Raw genomic sequence first — 12052 nt, 5'->3', positions numbered from 1 at the left:
CCCAGCCGTACTCTCTTCCCTTCATCTCGCTTGCGCTATGGGATGTCTGATGTTATGCCCTCTGGCCGAAGCAGGCTGCTTGAAGACTTTCGCAATAACCGGTACCCTAATTTACAGCTGAGGGAGATTGCTGGGCACATCATGGAGTTCTCCCAAGATCAGCATGGATCCAGGTGGGATTAAAAACCTTGTGCTATGGGAAGCTTTTAGGACAGCTGCTCTTTGAGTTAGCATTGTTTGCAATTTGTATCACATCCTGAGGCAAAGAGGCAGAACAGGGAAAAGGAGGTGTGAAAAGCCAAGTGTAACTCTCTGAGCCTTCTTTTTAAAGATGGTTGGGGTAGAAATGCTGATAGGAGTTCCTTCTCTAAAGAGGAGCTTGCTTCCTTCATAATTTACTTGCTAGTCCCGCTGGCATACCATAACTCATTCTAAAGAGCCATCTGGACACAAGACCTTGCTGTATTACTCTATTGAGATCTGCATTGCTTGGAATAAAGAGATTTTTGGGATACCACCTGCGGCCATGGACCTCATGGCTGCGACCACCCCGAGGTTTCAGATTGCTGGATAGGGCAACTGTCTTTTAAAGATCTGTTTTTCAAGAGCTTAGTGTATGAGGCTCTTGAAAGGATTTGTGTTAACAAATGTGTTGAGGGTGTATGTGCCAGTGGCATCACACCAGCCCTATTTTTCAGGTTTATTCAGCTGAAACTGGAGCGTGCTACCCCAGCAGAACGTCAGCTTGTGTTCAACGAGATCCTCCAGGCAGCTTATCAGTTGATGGTCGATGTATTTGGAAATTATGTCATCCAGAAGTTCTTTGAAGTAAGTCTGAGTTCCCCTGCAAGTCTTACTCAGATGCCTGCTATCCTGAGGTGTTGGACTAGCTTGTAGGAGCCCTGCTGTTTGGCTAAAACAGTGGATATCTGTCAACACTGATGTCATCTCCTCCCCACAGGCTGTTTGCATCATTCCTGTTGGGGTGACTGAGGTCTCAAAGATTCATTTGAAAAGTAACACTTTGCTTTGAGATGTAAAAGCTGTAGGAATAAATAGCAACATATCCAGGATTTGTAGGTCCAACAAGACTTTTCAAGGATGCTGTGCTGAGCTGTCAGTACTCATGTATTTAGGAACAAAAGACAGACTTCTCCAGTGAACAGCATCCTCTGGAAGAAAATGTTGTATTTTCATACCAGGAGGTCGGGCAGACACCCATCTCTGCTTCTTGAAACTGGTCTGTTCCTTCTCCACCAAGCTTTGGTGGTTCTTTTACCCAGTAATTTTATATCAACCCTGTCAAGGGTTAGTGAACTGGCACATGTCACCCTGGTGGCCCCAGCACCTTTGGCTGGAGTTTTTCACGTGTCAGGCATGTCTGGCAGACACAGAACAGACGTCTGGCTTGTGCCTGTTCACATCCATTGAGGTGTGGTTGGTATTTTCTTTCTTTTCAGTAGGCACAGTGTTTCTTGTTTAACACTTCAGTGTGACAGCGTGGGAGGGCTGCTGTGCTGCTTGGCCACATGAGGTTTTGTGCTTGTAGTGATTGGTTTTCATCTTCCCAGTTTGGCAGCCTGGAACAGAAGTTGGCCTTGGCAGAACGCATCCGTGGGCATGTTCTGTCCCTGGCTCTGCAGATGTACGGCTGTAGGGTGATCCAGAAGGCCCTTGAGTTTATTCCCCCAGACCAGCAGGTAATTGTAAGTTTCAATTTTAACTTTCTTCTTGATGTTTAACGTTCCTTGCCATTTGGTGACCTGAACTGCGACCCATTCCTCTTGTGGCTGGTGGTCTTTTGGTTTGGTCTATGGCACGTTTGTTCCGTTTTCTGTGCATGATAAGTTTGTGACACTGTTTTTGGGTCTCGTCATTTCCTTGTTCCACTTAACTGATAGTGGTGTTAGTTCTCTTTTAATTCCCTGAAATCAGATTATATATGTAGGGGAAACTGAGAATGATGGTGAATTAGAAGATACTTTTAGATCCCTTGAAGGAAGCAGTGCCAGAGTTTTGCCTTTAATATTTGCTGAGATCTCAGGGTCAATATTCCGCTTTCCTGTGGAGTGAGATGTACGAGGAACTCCTAGTTCCTGTCAAGCCAGGCCTGGCATTGGAGTGATGTGGATGACAGCCAGTCCCACTCAAAGCTCATTAATAAAGGAATTTCTCTAGGGTTTTATGAACGATGAATTAAGATGAAAAATACGCTAGGCAAGCTGGCTAATAAAAGTGTTAGGAATCGTAATACAAGAATCTCAATGTAGGTTATTAAATTAAAAAACTGAAACAGGCTTTAGGAATGCATGTTCCCTTTAGGTTGAGCCTGGGCTAAGCTGCTGACACACTTGTCAGCAGGGCAGTGGGTGGTCGCCCAAACTCTGGCACTTCTGGTCTGAGGATTTACTAACTGTCGTCTTCCAGAATGGTATTTTTGAGTACACTGTGCTCCTGAAATGCCTGGTTTTGTATCAGCTGTGAAACTGAACTCGTTCAACCCTGTAGTGTCATTAAATTCCCAAAAACTGTCATTCTCTGTTTTCTGATTGTGAATCTTTTAGCCTGCATGTGTGTTACTTTAGTTGTATCTAAACCTTGTCATCTTGGTTTCCTTAATTATCATACAATATTACTTTGTCTATGTAAAATACTAGCAAGTTCTTATCCCAGTGCTGACCCCATTTAAGTGACATATGAAGCTGATACCAGAAAAGTTTGGGCATTTTTGGGTTTCTTTCTTTTCCAGGGGAGCAGAGGAGGGAATGGGGGATGCACCGTAAAGTTGTGTAGCAGTAAAATTTCTTAAATTTTTTAAGAGGACACTCATGCTTAATGAAATGAGTGCTTCATCTTCATTTCGTAATAGTATTTTTCTTGGTGGTTTCGGTAGCCCAGCAGACTTCATCTCAGCACTTGGCCACTGGACGACTTCCAGTTTAAATTACATCAATGCATCCTTCATACCTTTCATATTCTTTACGCTGTTTAGCAGTGCAAACTTTGCATTTGTTAGCTGTGGATCCTGGTGGTGCTTTCTGTTTGTCTTTCTCTCCTCCTAATAGAATGAGATGGTACGGGAGTTGGATGGCCACGTCCTGAAGTGCGTGAAAGACCAGAACGGTAATCATGTGGTGCAGAAGTGTATTGAGTGTGTGCAGCCTCAGTCCCTGCAGTTTATCATTGATGCATTTAAGGGACAGGTAAGTCCTTAACCAAGATACTGACTCTCATTCTTTGAATTCTTATATATTGCTTTGAACAGCATGATAGTGGCCGTAGCTTGTTCAAATATTTTTAATTTTAAATTTTAGCAAGCACCAACTGAAAGGCTTATGCAAAAACATTAAGAAGCCTAGAAACTCCTTGGTCATGTCTCTGCTATCATTTTTGTGCAGGTGTATCATAGTAAAGCATCCTTGCAAAAATCTGTTTTCCTGGAACACCAAGTGTTTTTTGCCTGATGGAGGGGAAAACAAGTCTCTCATTAATCCATCTTCATGGTAAAGGTGGTGAACAGAGTTTTGTGATGGGTATAGTAAACTTTCATTATGATCCTCTCTGTGAGGATAGCTTAGAGGACTGCTTTCGCCCAGGGGACCAGGGGAAAAACGTGAGTTTCATCTAAAAAAAGGCAGTTACTTGTGCTTTATTCTCCCAGTTTTTTCTTGGTATCCTCTCTTGAATTGCTGTCTTGGATATTAATCGTGTAGCTGACTTTATTCTGCCTGTAGTCAACTTGCCTTCCATTACAAAAGTGCTGGTTTGGGCGTTTCCAACTTCAACTTAATTGGCTTTGGACGGGGACTTTGAAGTATTGAAGGTTTTGCCACAGGGGTGTGAGGATAGCCTGGGGTTGTTAGAGCAGGAACCAGGCTTTATTAATTTGGCTGCTCCTGGAGCAGTGGTGAAAGTGGGGACTTGCTTGGCTGTGTCAAAACAAGCAGGGTTCTTGCTGGAAACTTGCTCAGCAGATTTACTGGTTCAAGTTTAGCTTTGGACCTTCCACTAGGGAGTTAGGCGAGACAGAAAACCTCTGGGAACTTGGTTGATGGCACTGACATTTCTTTGACTAGCCTTCCCAGTTCCAGCTGAACTTTCATATGGGAGATTAAATTTACCACCTCAAGAATATTTTTCTGCCGTTATTTGCACTTCAAGTCCTGTTTTCTTGCAGAGTTTATTCGATAGTTATTAAAAATTTGTAGACTGTCAATTTAACTTCAGTGCTTGGATTTGCTACTTTCGTTAATTTTAAGCAACCAAATAGGACTTTGTGCTTTAGACAGAAAACTGCACAGCAGTAATGTGTCATGTTCTTACCAACAGATTTGGTAATCTGTTGGAAATGAGAAAGAAGGTTCTTTGTTGTCACTTCTCCTAAGCCCAGTTAAGGCTTTTAAACAAATCCAAATAGCTGAGGAAAATCCTTTGCTGAGCATTTTTAACCTTTCTGGTTCATACCATTTCTTACATAGCTGGCAAATAGTTGCTGAATTTATTCTTCTGAAACAGTGTTTTAACACAGTTTCTAACAATGCTTGGTTGTCCCGGTGTTCTTTTTTCACGAACCAAGGGGCTTTACAATTTGTTTTTCTATTTTTTGAATGGGGAAGCTGAAGCACAGGCAGGGATGTGATGAGCCTGTGATCACCCAGTTAGTCCTGTGGCAGTGGGGACCAGATGTTTCCAGTTTCAGTTCATGCTATCTGGAGCTGCCGTGCTGCAAGCTGGCATTGCCTACCATGCCTGGGAAAAACCACCATGTGTTCTTTTAATTCCGAAAGGTTTCTAGGATTCACAAAGACTAACAGTTGTATTGCTGCCTGTGCTTGCCTGTCTTTGTTGAACGCAGGTTTTTGCGTTGTCTACGCATCCATATGGCTGTCGTGTGATCCAGAGGATCCTTGAGCACTGTCTTCCTGAGCAGACCCTTCCCATCTTGGAGGAACTTCACCAACACACCGAGCAGCTTGTTCAGGTCAGTGGGACGGGGGAATGCAGGTGCTGTGAGAGTTTCTTGGTTGCAGCTTTGTATTAGGCAAGCTCCTGGCAGCCTTGTTGAGACTGCAGCTATAGTGCTGCTGGGGTCGTCTGAACACAGGGGCTCCGTTCCTGAGGAGGAACGGGAAGGAACATGGCAGACAAGAAATGCATCACCACTAATTATTTTGGCTATGTGCAAATACCTGGCAGCTATCAAAGTTGTAGTTACTTTCCTTTTTGAAAGGGATCTTAAGTACTGAGTGGGTGCATGTCCTAGCGCTTCACTCCAGAAGTTACCGTGCAAACTAAGATCTTAAGGGAGCTGATGCGAAGAGCTGATTACTTCTAGGAAAAGAAAATGCCACGTAATTGAGGTGCTTAAAATGTGCTGGGTTTATGCACACCCCCTTCCTGGCTGCCTTTCCTCTTCCTTGCAGTCCTGAGAACTTGCTTTTCTAGGATTCTGCTATTGGAGCACGATGGACGTAACGGCAAATGAGCCCTGTCCTGTATTTTCATGTATTTAGCACATGGAAAGTGGGAAGAGATTGGGCATGGAGTTGAAGCATTGGGTCGTGCCTCTGGTATTCTAAACTGGAAAAATGTGTTATCTTGTGATGTGAATGTATGCACATTCACAATATAAACATGCATAAGGACAGTATTCTGTAGCTAGAACCGTGGCACAGCCCTCCAGGACATGTGATTTGGTATGTTTGAGCCTGGAGAAAGCAAAGAAACTTGAAATAAGCAGAGTATTGACATTTCATGTTGAAGTAGATTGTTTTGAGTTTTATAATTGGTACAAAGATGGAGCATTTTGCCTCCTGGTAAAACTCTAGAATGCACATTTTTGTAGTAGGAAGTATTTACATGATTTATACAGTAGATATTTTAATTTGTGTTTAGCTCAAGTTTGTAAGTCTTAATGCACATTGGGAACTAGTTTGATATTGACGGTTCCTGTCCGTGTTTTGTCACACACTTCTGCTGTCTCTCAAACAGGATCAGTATGGGAACTATGTTATCCAGCATGTACTAGAACATGGTCGGCCTGAGGATAAGAGCAAGATTGTAGCAGAAATTAGAGGAAACGTGCTCGTGTTGAGTCAACATAAATTTGCTAGGTATGAATTTATTCCTTAAAGTCTCCACGCCCTGTGGGAGCAACTCTGCATGCTAGAGTTGCAGCAGAGTTAGGGGTGGGGTGTAGGTAGGTGAAAGGAGGTGAAAATAACTTCATGCTTTAACAACAGAATGCTATTTATAACTGCTTCTGAACTGGGATGAGGGACTGGCAAGGTAAGTTTTACTTATAATGAAGGAAGATGAAGATGTGGAAGAGTAGCTCTAATCCAAGTTCCTAAACTTGACCAAGAGTGTTTGTGTGGGGGTGTGTGTGGGGGGGTGGTGTTTGTTTTATTTAAGTGGTTTTTAAGTGGTTACTATCCCTTGGATAACAACATGCCCTAAGAGCATTCCACTGCTGCTGGGATGCTGTGTCAAGCCACAAGGGAGTTTGGGAAATCAGTGTAACAACAATTCTTTTTCGTCCCACGTTTCACAGAAGTATCTGGGCTTTTTATACGCTAAATCTTGCAGTCCTTTTTGAGACACATGCATAATGATATCCTCTTGAGGAAGCTGTAGCAGTCCGAGGTTGTTAGTTCAGATGCTGCAGAGCTACACATGGGTAGAAGCAAAATCCAGGTACCTTAGTGGATGTCAAGATGAAGTAATACTTCCCACATATGTAAATCCCTTTTGCATGTGTTTCTAGCCATTTACCATGAAGGCCGAGCTCTTCGAAGTCTCAGTCTCCTCCCCCCCCCCCCCCCCCCCCCATCCTTTCCCCAGTAACTTCAACAAGAATTAGAAGAGTGCGGTCTTAATGTTGTTATTTCAGATTCTTCCTCCCTGACTTGCCTTGCTCTTTTTTTCTAACCTTCTTCCCAGATGGTGCGTTAATTAGTGTAGGAGGTCCCTTGAGCTGAGCACTAGTTGTGGCAAACCACTCGGTGATTTTATCATGCAGTCAGGGATGCAGAAGATAAGACTAGCAAAACTCTCTGTCCTCTTCCATATATACCCTATTTAACTTGGCTCTCCGGAGAGCAGAGGCTTGTCTTCTAATATATTCAGGAATTTTGGAAGTTCTCTGCCTTTGCTAAGATCTTTCTTTCCTGAATTGCATTTCCCTGTTGTTCTAACCTTGGACCTCCGTTCCTGATGAGCTCCAGTACTGAAACAACCAAACGAAGAACAGCTCATCTGCTTCTCTAATGGGCACGTGGTGAGACCAGACACTGATCTCCTGTACTGTGTCCCTGTAGAGATGCACAAATTTGGGTGAAGTAAAACCTGAACCGGTCTTCTACCCAGATTCCCACTCAGATCCCAAGTTCCTTGGACTGCTCTTATGTTTCACATTGCTAAATTTCTGTGTCCGCACATACGTCTCTCCCAAACGGTCTGCCCTTACTAGGAGCATAAGAGATCTCCTTGGGGTGGGACGAAAAGCCTAGCAGAGATCTTGTTACTCACAGATTGTCCTTCTCTGATTGTTACAGCAATGTGGTGGAGAAATGTGTTACTCACGCCTCCCGTACAGAGCGTGCCATGTTGATCGATGAGGTGTGCACTATGAATGATGGCCCTCACAGTGCCTTATATACCATGATGAAAGATCAGTACGCCAACTACGTGGTACAGAAGATGATCGATGTGGCAGAACCAGCTCAGCGGAAGATTGTCATGCACAAGGTAAGCAGCTGCCGTCGATTGATAAGGATGTAAGGCTTGTCACTGCCACTCTGGTTGCGGAGAGAAAATAAGGCTGAGCTGATTGCTTTTGCCATTAGAATTTCCTAACGACAGAGGTATTTCAAAGTTGTGTATTTCAGTAGTAGCTGAAATAAGAAAATGTGAAATAACGAGATGCCATTTGGACTTAAAACTAGCTAGTTGCTTTGGCGCAATCTCTTCTGACCTAGTAACCTAGTTCTGCGCTCGTGGCGTAGCAAACGCTGTGAAAAATCGCCAAGACTTGTACTGCAGCAGAGCCATCAGGTTGGTGCCTTGCGAGGGGCCCTCTGAAGGTCTGGCAATGACGACACACTTGCCCTCACTGAGAACAGCGTTCACTGATGAGAGCGGTTTTCTGCGCTCAGTGGAGCCGAGCCAGACCTTGACACACCTGAAGCCAGAGCGTAGACCTGCTGGTCGCGTTTCTGAGGGCTGCCAGTGCTGCCTTGTCACTCCGTGCCCCTGCTTTGCAGCCCTGATCAGGACAGTCAGGTTGGCTGGTAACAGGGCGTGTTGCTGTAGCGGCTGAGCCTGGAGTCATTAATCAGACTCTCCGTTTCTCAGTTCTGAATATGGTTTTGATGAGAGACTTCCACGGTTTAGCATTATGCTGCGCTGTTTGAATGAGTAACAGTTTCAGGACTTAGTATTTGTCAAAAACGAAGACATTTTGGAATTAAATATGCATTGCTGCCAGTCCACCTCCCAAGGCTGTATGCCTCCTTTGGGACAGCAGCTTCTAGAAGTCAGGTGATGTCTTCGTTTTCCTACTTATAAAGGTCACATTTGTGTGTCTTCATAACTGTAATGAATGGAAAAAATAGGCCTTTAAATGTGTAGTGGAACTGAGATTTTCTTCAATCATATGGTTTTAGGGTCTGTTACTTTGTGAAAAATACCGGCTAGAGCTAGGCCTCTTATTAGTAATAAAATACTGACTAACACGAGCTTGGAAAACCCCATATTCATTTTTTATTCAAGAGGAACTCTAAAAGAGTGTCAGGTGTTCAAATCCCAATGAAATCAAGTGTATTTATGAATCGTAGAGTAAAATGGACTAAGTGATTTTTCTGTAAAAAGAAGCGGGTATTACCTGTGCAAAGGAGCTGATTTTTACCTACACAAAGCAGTTGATCAGTATATAAACAACATACATGCAGCTGAAATAATCTTCATGGAGGTTAATTCTTGGGTTTAAGTTTCATTCAGAGTAGTTCTTTTAAACCAAAAATCTGTATTAGTCCAAAAGAAATTATAGAGACGATGAAATAAAATGTGTGGAAAGGGATATACGCAGTTTAATTATAGCAGAATGACCTGTAGCTTTGCTAATCTATATATAGAGGTATGTACATATTTTAAAAAAATATATGAATGATCTTCACTGACATGTTCTTTCTCCTGTCAAGTGAAGTCTTTTGAATAAAATGCTAATTAGGTTATCAGTGTGGTTGTCAAAAATAGAACCAGGATGACAGCTAAATAAGACTGACTGGATATGAAGATTTCGGCTATGTTATCAAGCTGAATGAAAGCCTGGGAAAATTGAGTGTATTGACTGTTTCTTTTGGGTTGTAAGAATGGCTATTAGTACAAACAAGCAGTTTGTGTTCAAGACCACTTTTATTTTAAAAAAGTTAAAATACTGAAAAGTAAGTTTAACAGTTCTGTCGGGGCGGGGAATGTCATAGAAATTAGGACGAACAGAGAATGAACTGTTGGACCTGGGGAGCTTCGCTTCTCCTTAGCCTCGGAGCAGCAGTCAGACCTTTTTGGCAGTGAGATGCGGGGAGGGCCAAAGCCTCAACTTGTGGTTGTTACGAGATGGGTCCTCGGAGTGAAAGAGGAATCGAAATGGCAGCAGGAGGCTGAGCTGATGAAATAGGGCGAGTTTGGGATGGATTTCCCGTGGGAGTTTTACGGTCGGTCCTGGCTCAGGCAGGTCGTGGTGATGCACCCCCCCGAGGAGCGGGGAGTGCTGTACCTCATGTTCTGGCTATTTTTTCAGCCCGTCTGCAGTTTCCACTTGTAGAGCAAAGAGTCCATCGTAATTGTGTTATCGAAGGAACGTGCTGGTGCTGTGGGTTAGTTCTCATCTAGTAATGAAAATGAATTGCTCTTATGTCTCGTTCCTCTGAAACTGTCCAGGGGAACTTCAGCAGTGTAATGACGTTACTACGACGCAAACAGCTTTCCTTGTTCGGGTGCTCTGGCAGGAAAGGTGGTTTTACTCTGGCTGTGGTAATTACAGCGGCGCTGGAGGTGACTTTTGCTCTGAAATAGTGTGAGCGGCTGAAGTTTGCTCCCACAGACCTCTGCTTAAAATAAATATTTTGCCAGGTTCAGAAATTAAACTGCTGTTACAGCCCAGGAACACAGCTTGCCTCCCTGGTAGCTCTTTCAAATATACTGCTGAAATTCATACGAGCAACTCTTTCAGGCTTTTAGCAGTTTTTTGAAGTTCAGCCTGTAGCCTGGAAGGAGACAGTAAGACCCTGCTCGTGTTCAGGGAAAGCTGCTCAGCCACTCTAGACCCTTCTGATACCATTTCTGCCTTAGTGTGTTTGCCCCTGGGCTGCGGGCAGAGTGTCAGGGCACCCTCGGGAAGCCCGAGCACCCGGGGGTTGTGTCTTTCCAGCCTCTTCTGGGGACAAAGCCTTGTATTCATCCACACGCTCGGATCCAACTGGGGTCCGGTAATAGGGCTCAAGACAATGCCATTTACTTGACCAGAAGTTCCTCCTAAAAACACCATCAGTGAGTTATGGAATGTTGACTTGATTCACAGTAATTGAGGCGATTACAGCAAACGGCACTTCAATATTTCAGGCATTTTTGTGCTCTCCTGGTCTCCTGTTGGTGGCCGGCGCTCTGACCATCCGGGTTCCCGCAGGTGGCTCAGGGCCACGTGGCCGTCACTTGCCTTCCTAAGCTTCCCTCACTCTTCTTTTGTCTCCTAGATCCGGCCTCACATCGCTACCCTGCGTAAATACACCTACGGCAAACACATCTTGGCCAAGCTGGAGAAATACTACATGAAGAACGGGGTGGACCTGGGGCCCATCTGTGGACCACCGAACGGTATCATTTGAGGCAGCAAAGCGGGAAGGAGCTCCCTGGCCACCCGGCACCTACAACCAGCAACCGACAATATTCCAGTATACAGTTAGAAAATGTTTTATGGTTGCTAAACTGCTAAAAAAAAGAAAAAAGAAAAGCCTTTGTAAATTTCTTTAATTTTATTATGCATAACATGTACTAATTATTTTTTTTAATTAACTAATTGCCCTGCTGTTTTACTGGTGTATAGAATACTTGTACATAGGTATCAAATGTACATGGAAGGCCACATTTTTGTTCACTGTTGTATCTATATTCCAAATGTGGAAACTTTCAGGGTGGTTGGTTTGAAGAAAACAAACAAAAAACCCCGTTTTTAATTCATCTGCCTTGCAGGCAACTTTTTTGCAAATACCTTTTTTTTTTTTGTTTCTCCTTTTAGTCAAAAGACAGCAAGAAGTTGAATTTTAGTTAAATGGCAAAAATGATGCATTTAACGCTGTTTATAAATAAAAAAAAATCAACTTGCTAAAGCTTCAGTTTAAAAAAAAAATTAAGTTGTGAAACTTTTTAATTGCTTTTTTTTTTTTGTGAGTATAACATGCTAAAGGAGGTAGCTTAGCGTCGTTTTTGGGAAGAAAACGTACACACCCAGAAAGTTTTTAAAGCAAGGGGGTGGGGGGCGGGTGTACTTGTTTACTGCCTACTCGGTTTGTTCTGTTAACATGGAGAGACACAATTTGATTATTTAGCATGAGGAAAAAAAAAATCCAACTCGGCTTTGGTCTTGCTTCTATAAATATATAGTGTATACTTGGTGTAGACTTTACATATATAAAAATTTGTAGTATTTTCTTGTTTTGATGTCTGATCTGTATCTATAATGTACCCTAGTAGTGGAACATACTTCTGACTGTACAATTGTACATTTGTAAACCTCTGTAATGTAAATGTGGAGAAGTTTGAATCGACATAAACCCGTTTTTTGGTAAGAAAAAAGAATTAGCAAAACCTGTGCATTTCAGTGTATATTCACACCTTTTATGGTCGTAGCATATAGTGTTGTATATTGTAAATTGTAATTTCAACCAGAAGTAAATTTTTTCTTTTGAAGGAAATGTTCTCTTTATACAGCCTAGTTAATGTTTAAAAAAATAAAAAAAACAAATGCTTGGTTTTATTTGTCACCTAGTTGAACAGT

The 12052-nt window shown here is 42.9% G+C and overlaps 1 protein-coding gene across 1 annotated transcript in view; it reads left to right on the top strand.

Moving 5' to 3' along the window:
• Nucleotides 1–11369, top strand: part of PUM1 (pumilio RNA-binding family member 1) — a 71563-nt gene extending 60194 nt beyond the window's left edge. Inside the window, 8 exon segments of the mRNA XM_010289082.1 lie at nt 1–173; nt 699–828; nt 1572–1700; nt 3066–3203; nt 4856–4981; nt 5992–6113; nt 7557–7749; nt 10752–11369. The exon segment at nt 1–173 is cut by the window's left edge and continues 27 nt beyond it. Coding sequence (XP_010287384.1) covers nt 1–173; nt 699–828; nt 1572–1700; nt 3066–3203; nt 4856–4981; nt 5992–6113; nt 7557–7749; nt 10752–10883 — 1143 coding nt within the window. The 3' untranslated portion in view covers nt 10884–11369.
• The last annotated feature ends 683 nt before the right edge of the window (nt 11370–12052 follow it).

The sequence above is a fragment of the Phaethon lepturus genome, unplaced genomic scaffold, assembly GCF_000687285.1.
Source record: "Phaethon lepturus isolate BGI_N335 unplaced genomic scaffold, ASM68728v1 scaffold19456, whole genome shotgun sequence".
Taxonomy (NCBI): domain Eukaryota; kingdom Metazoa; phylum Chordata; class Aves; order Phaethontiformes; family Phaethontidae; genus Phaethon; species Phaethon lepturus.
The sequence above is the reverse complement of the archived record's forward strand: the minus strand, read 5'-3'. Positions and strand labels throughout refer to the sequence as shown.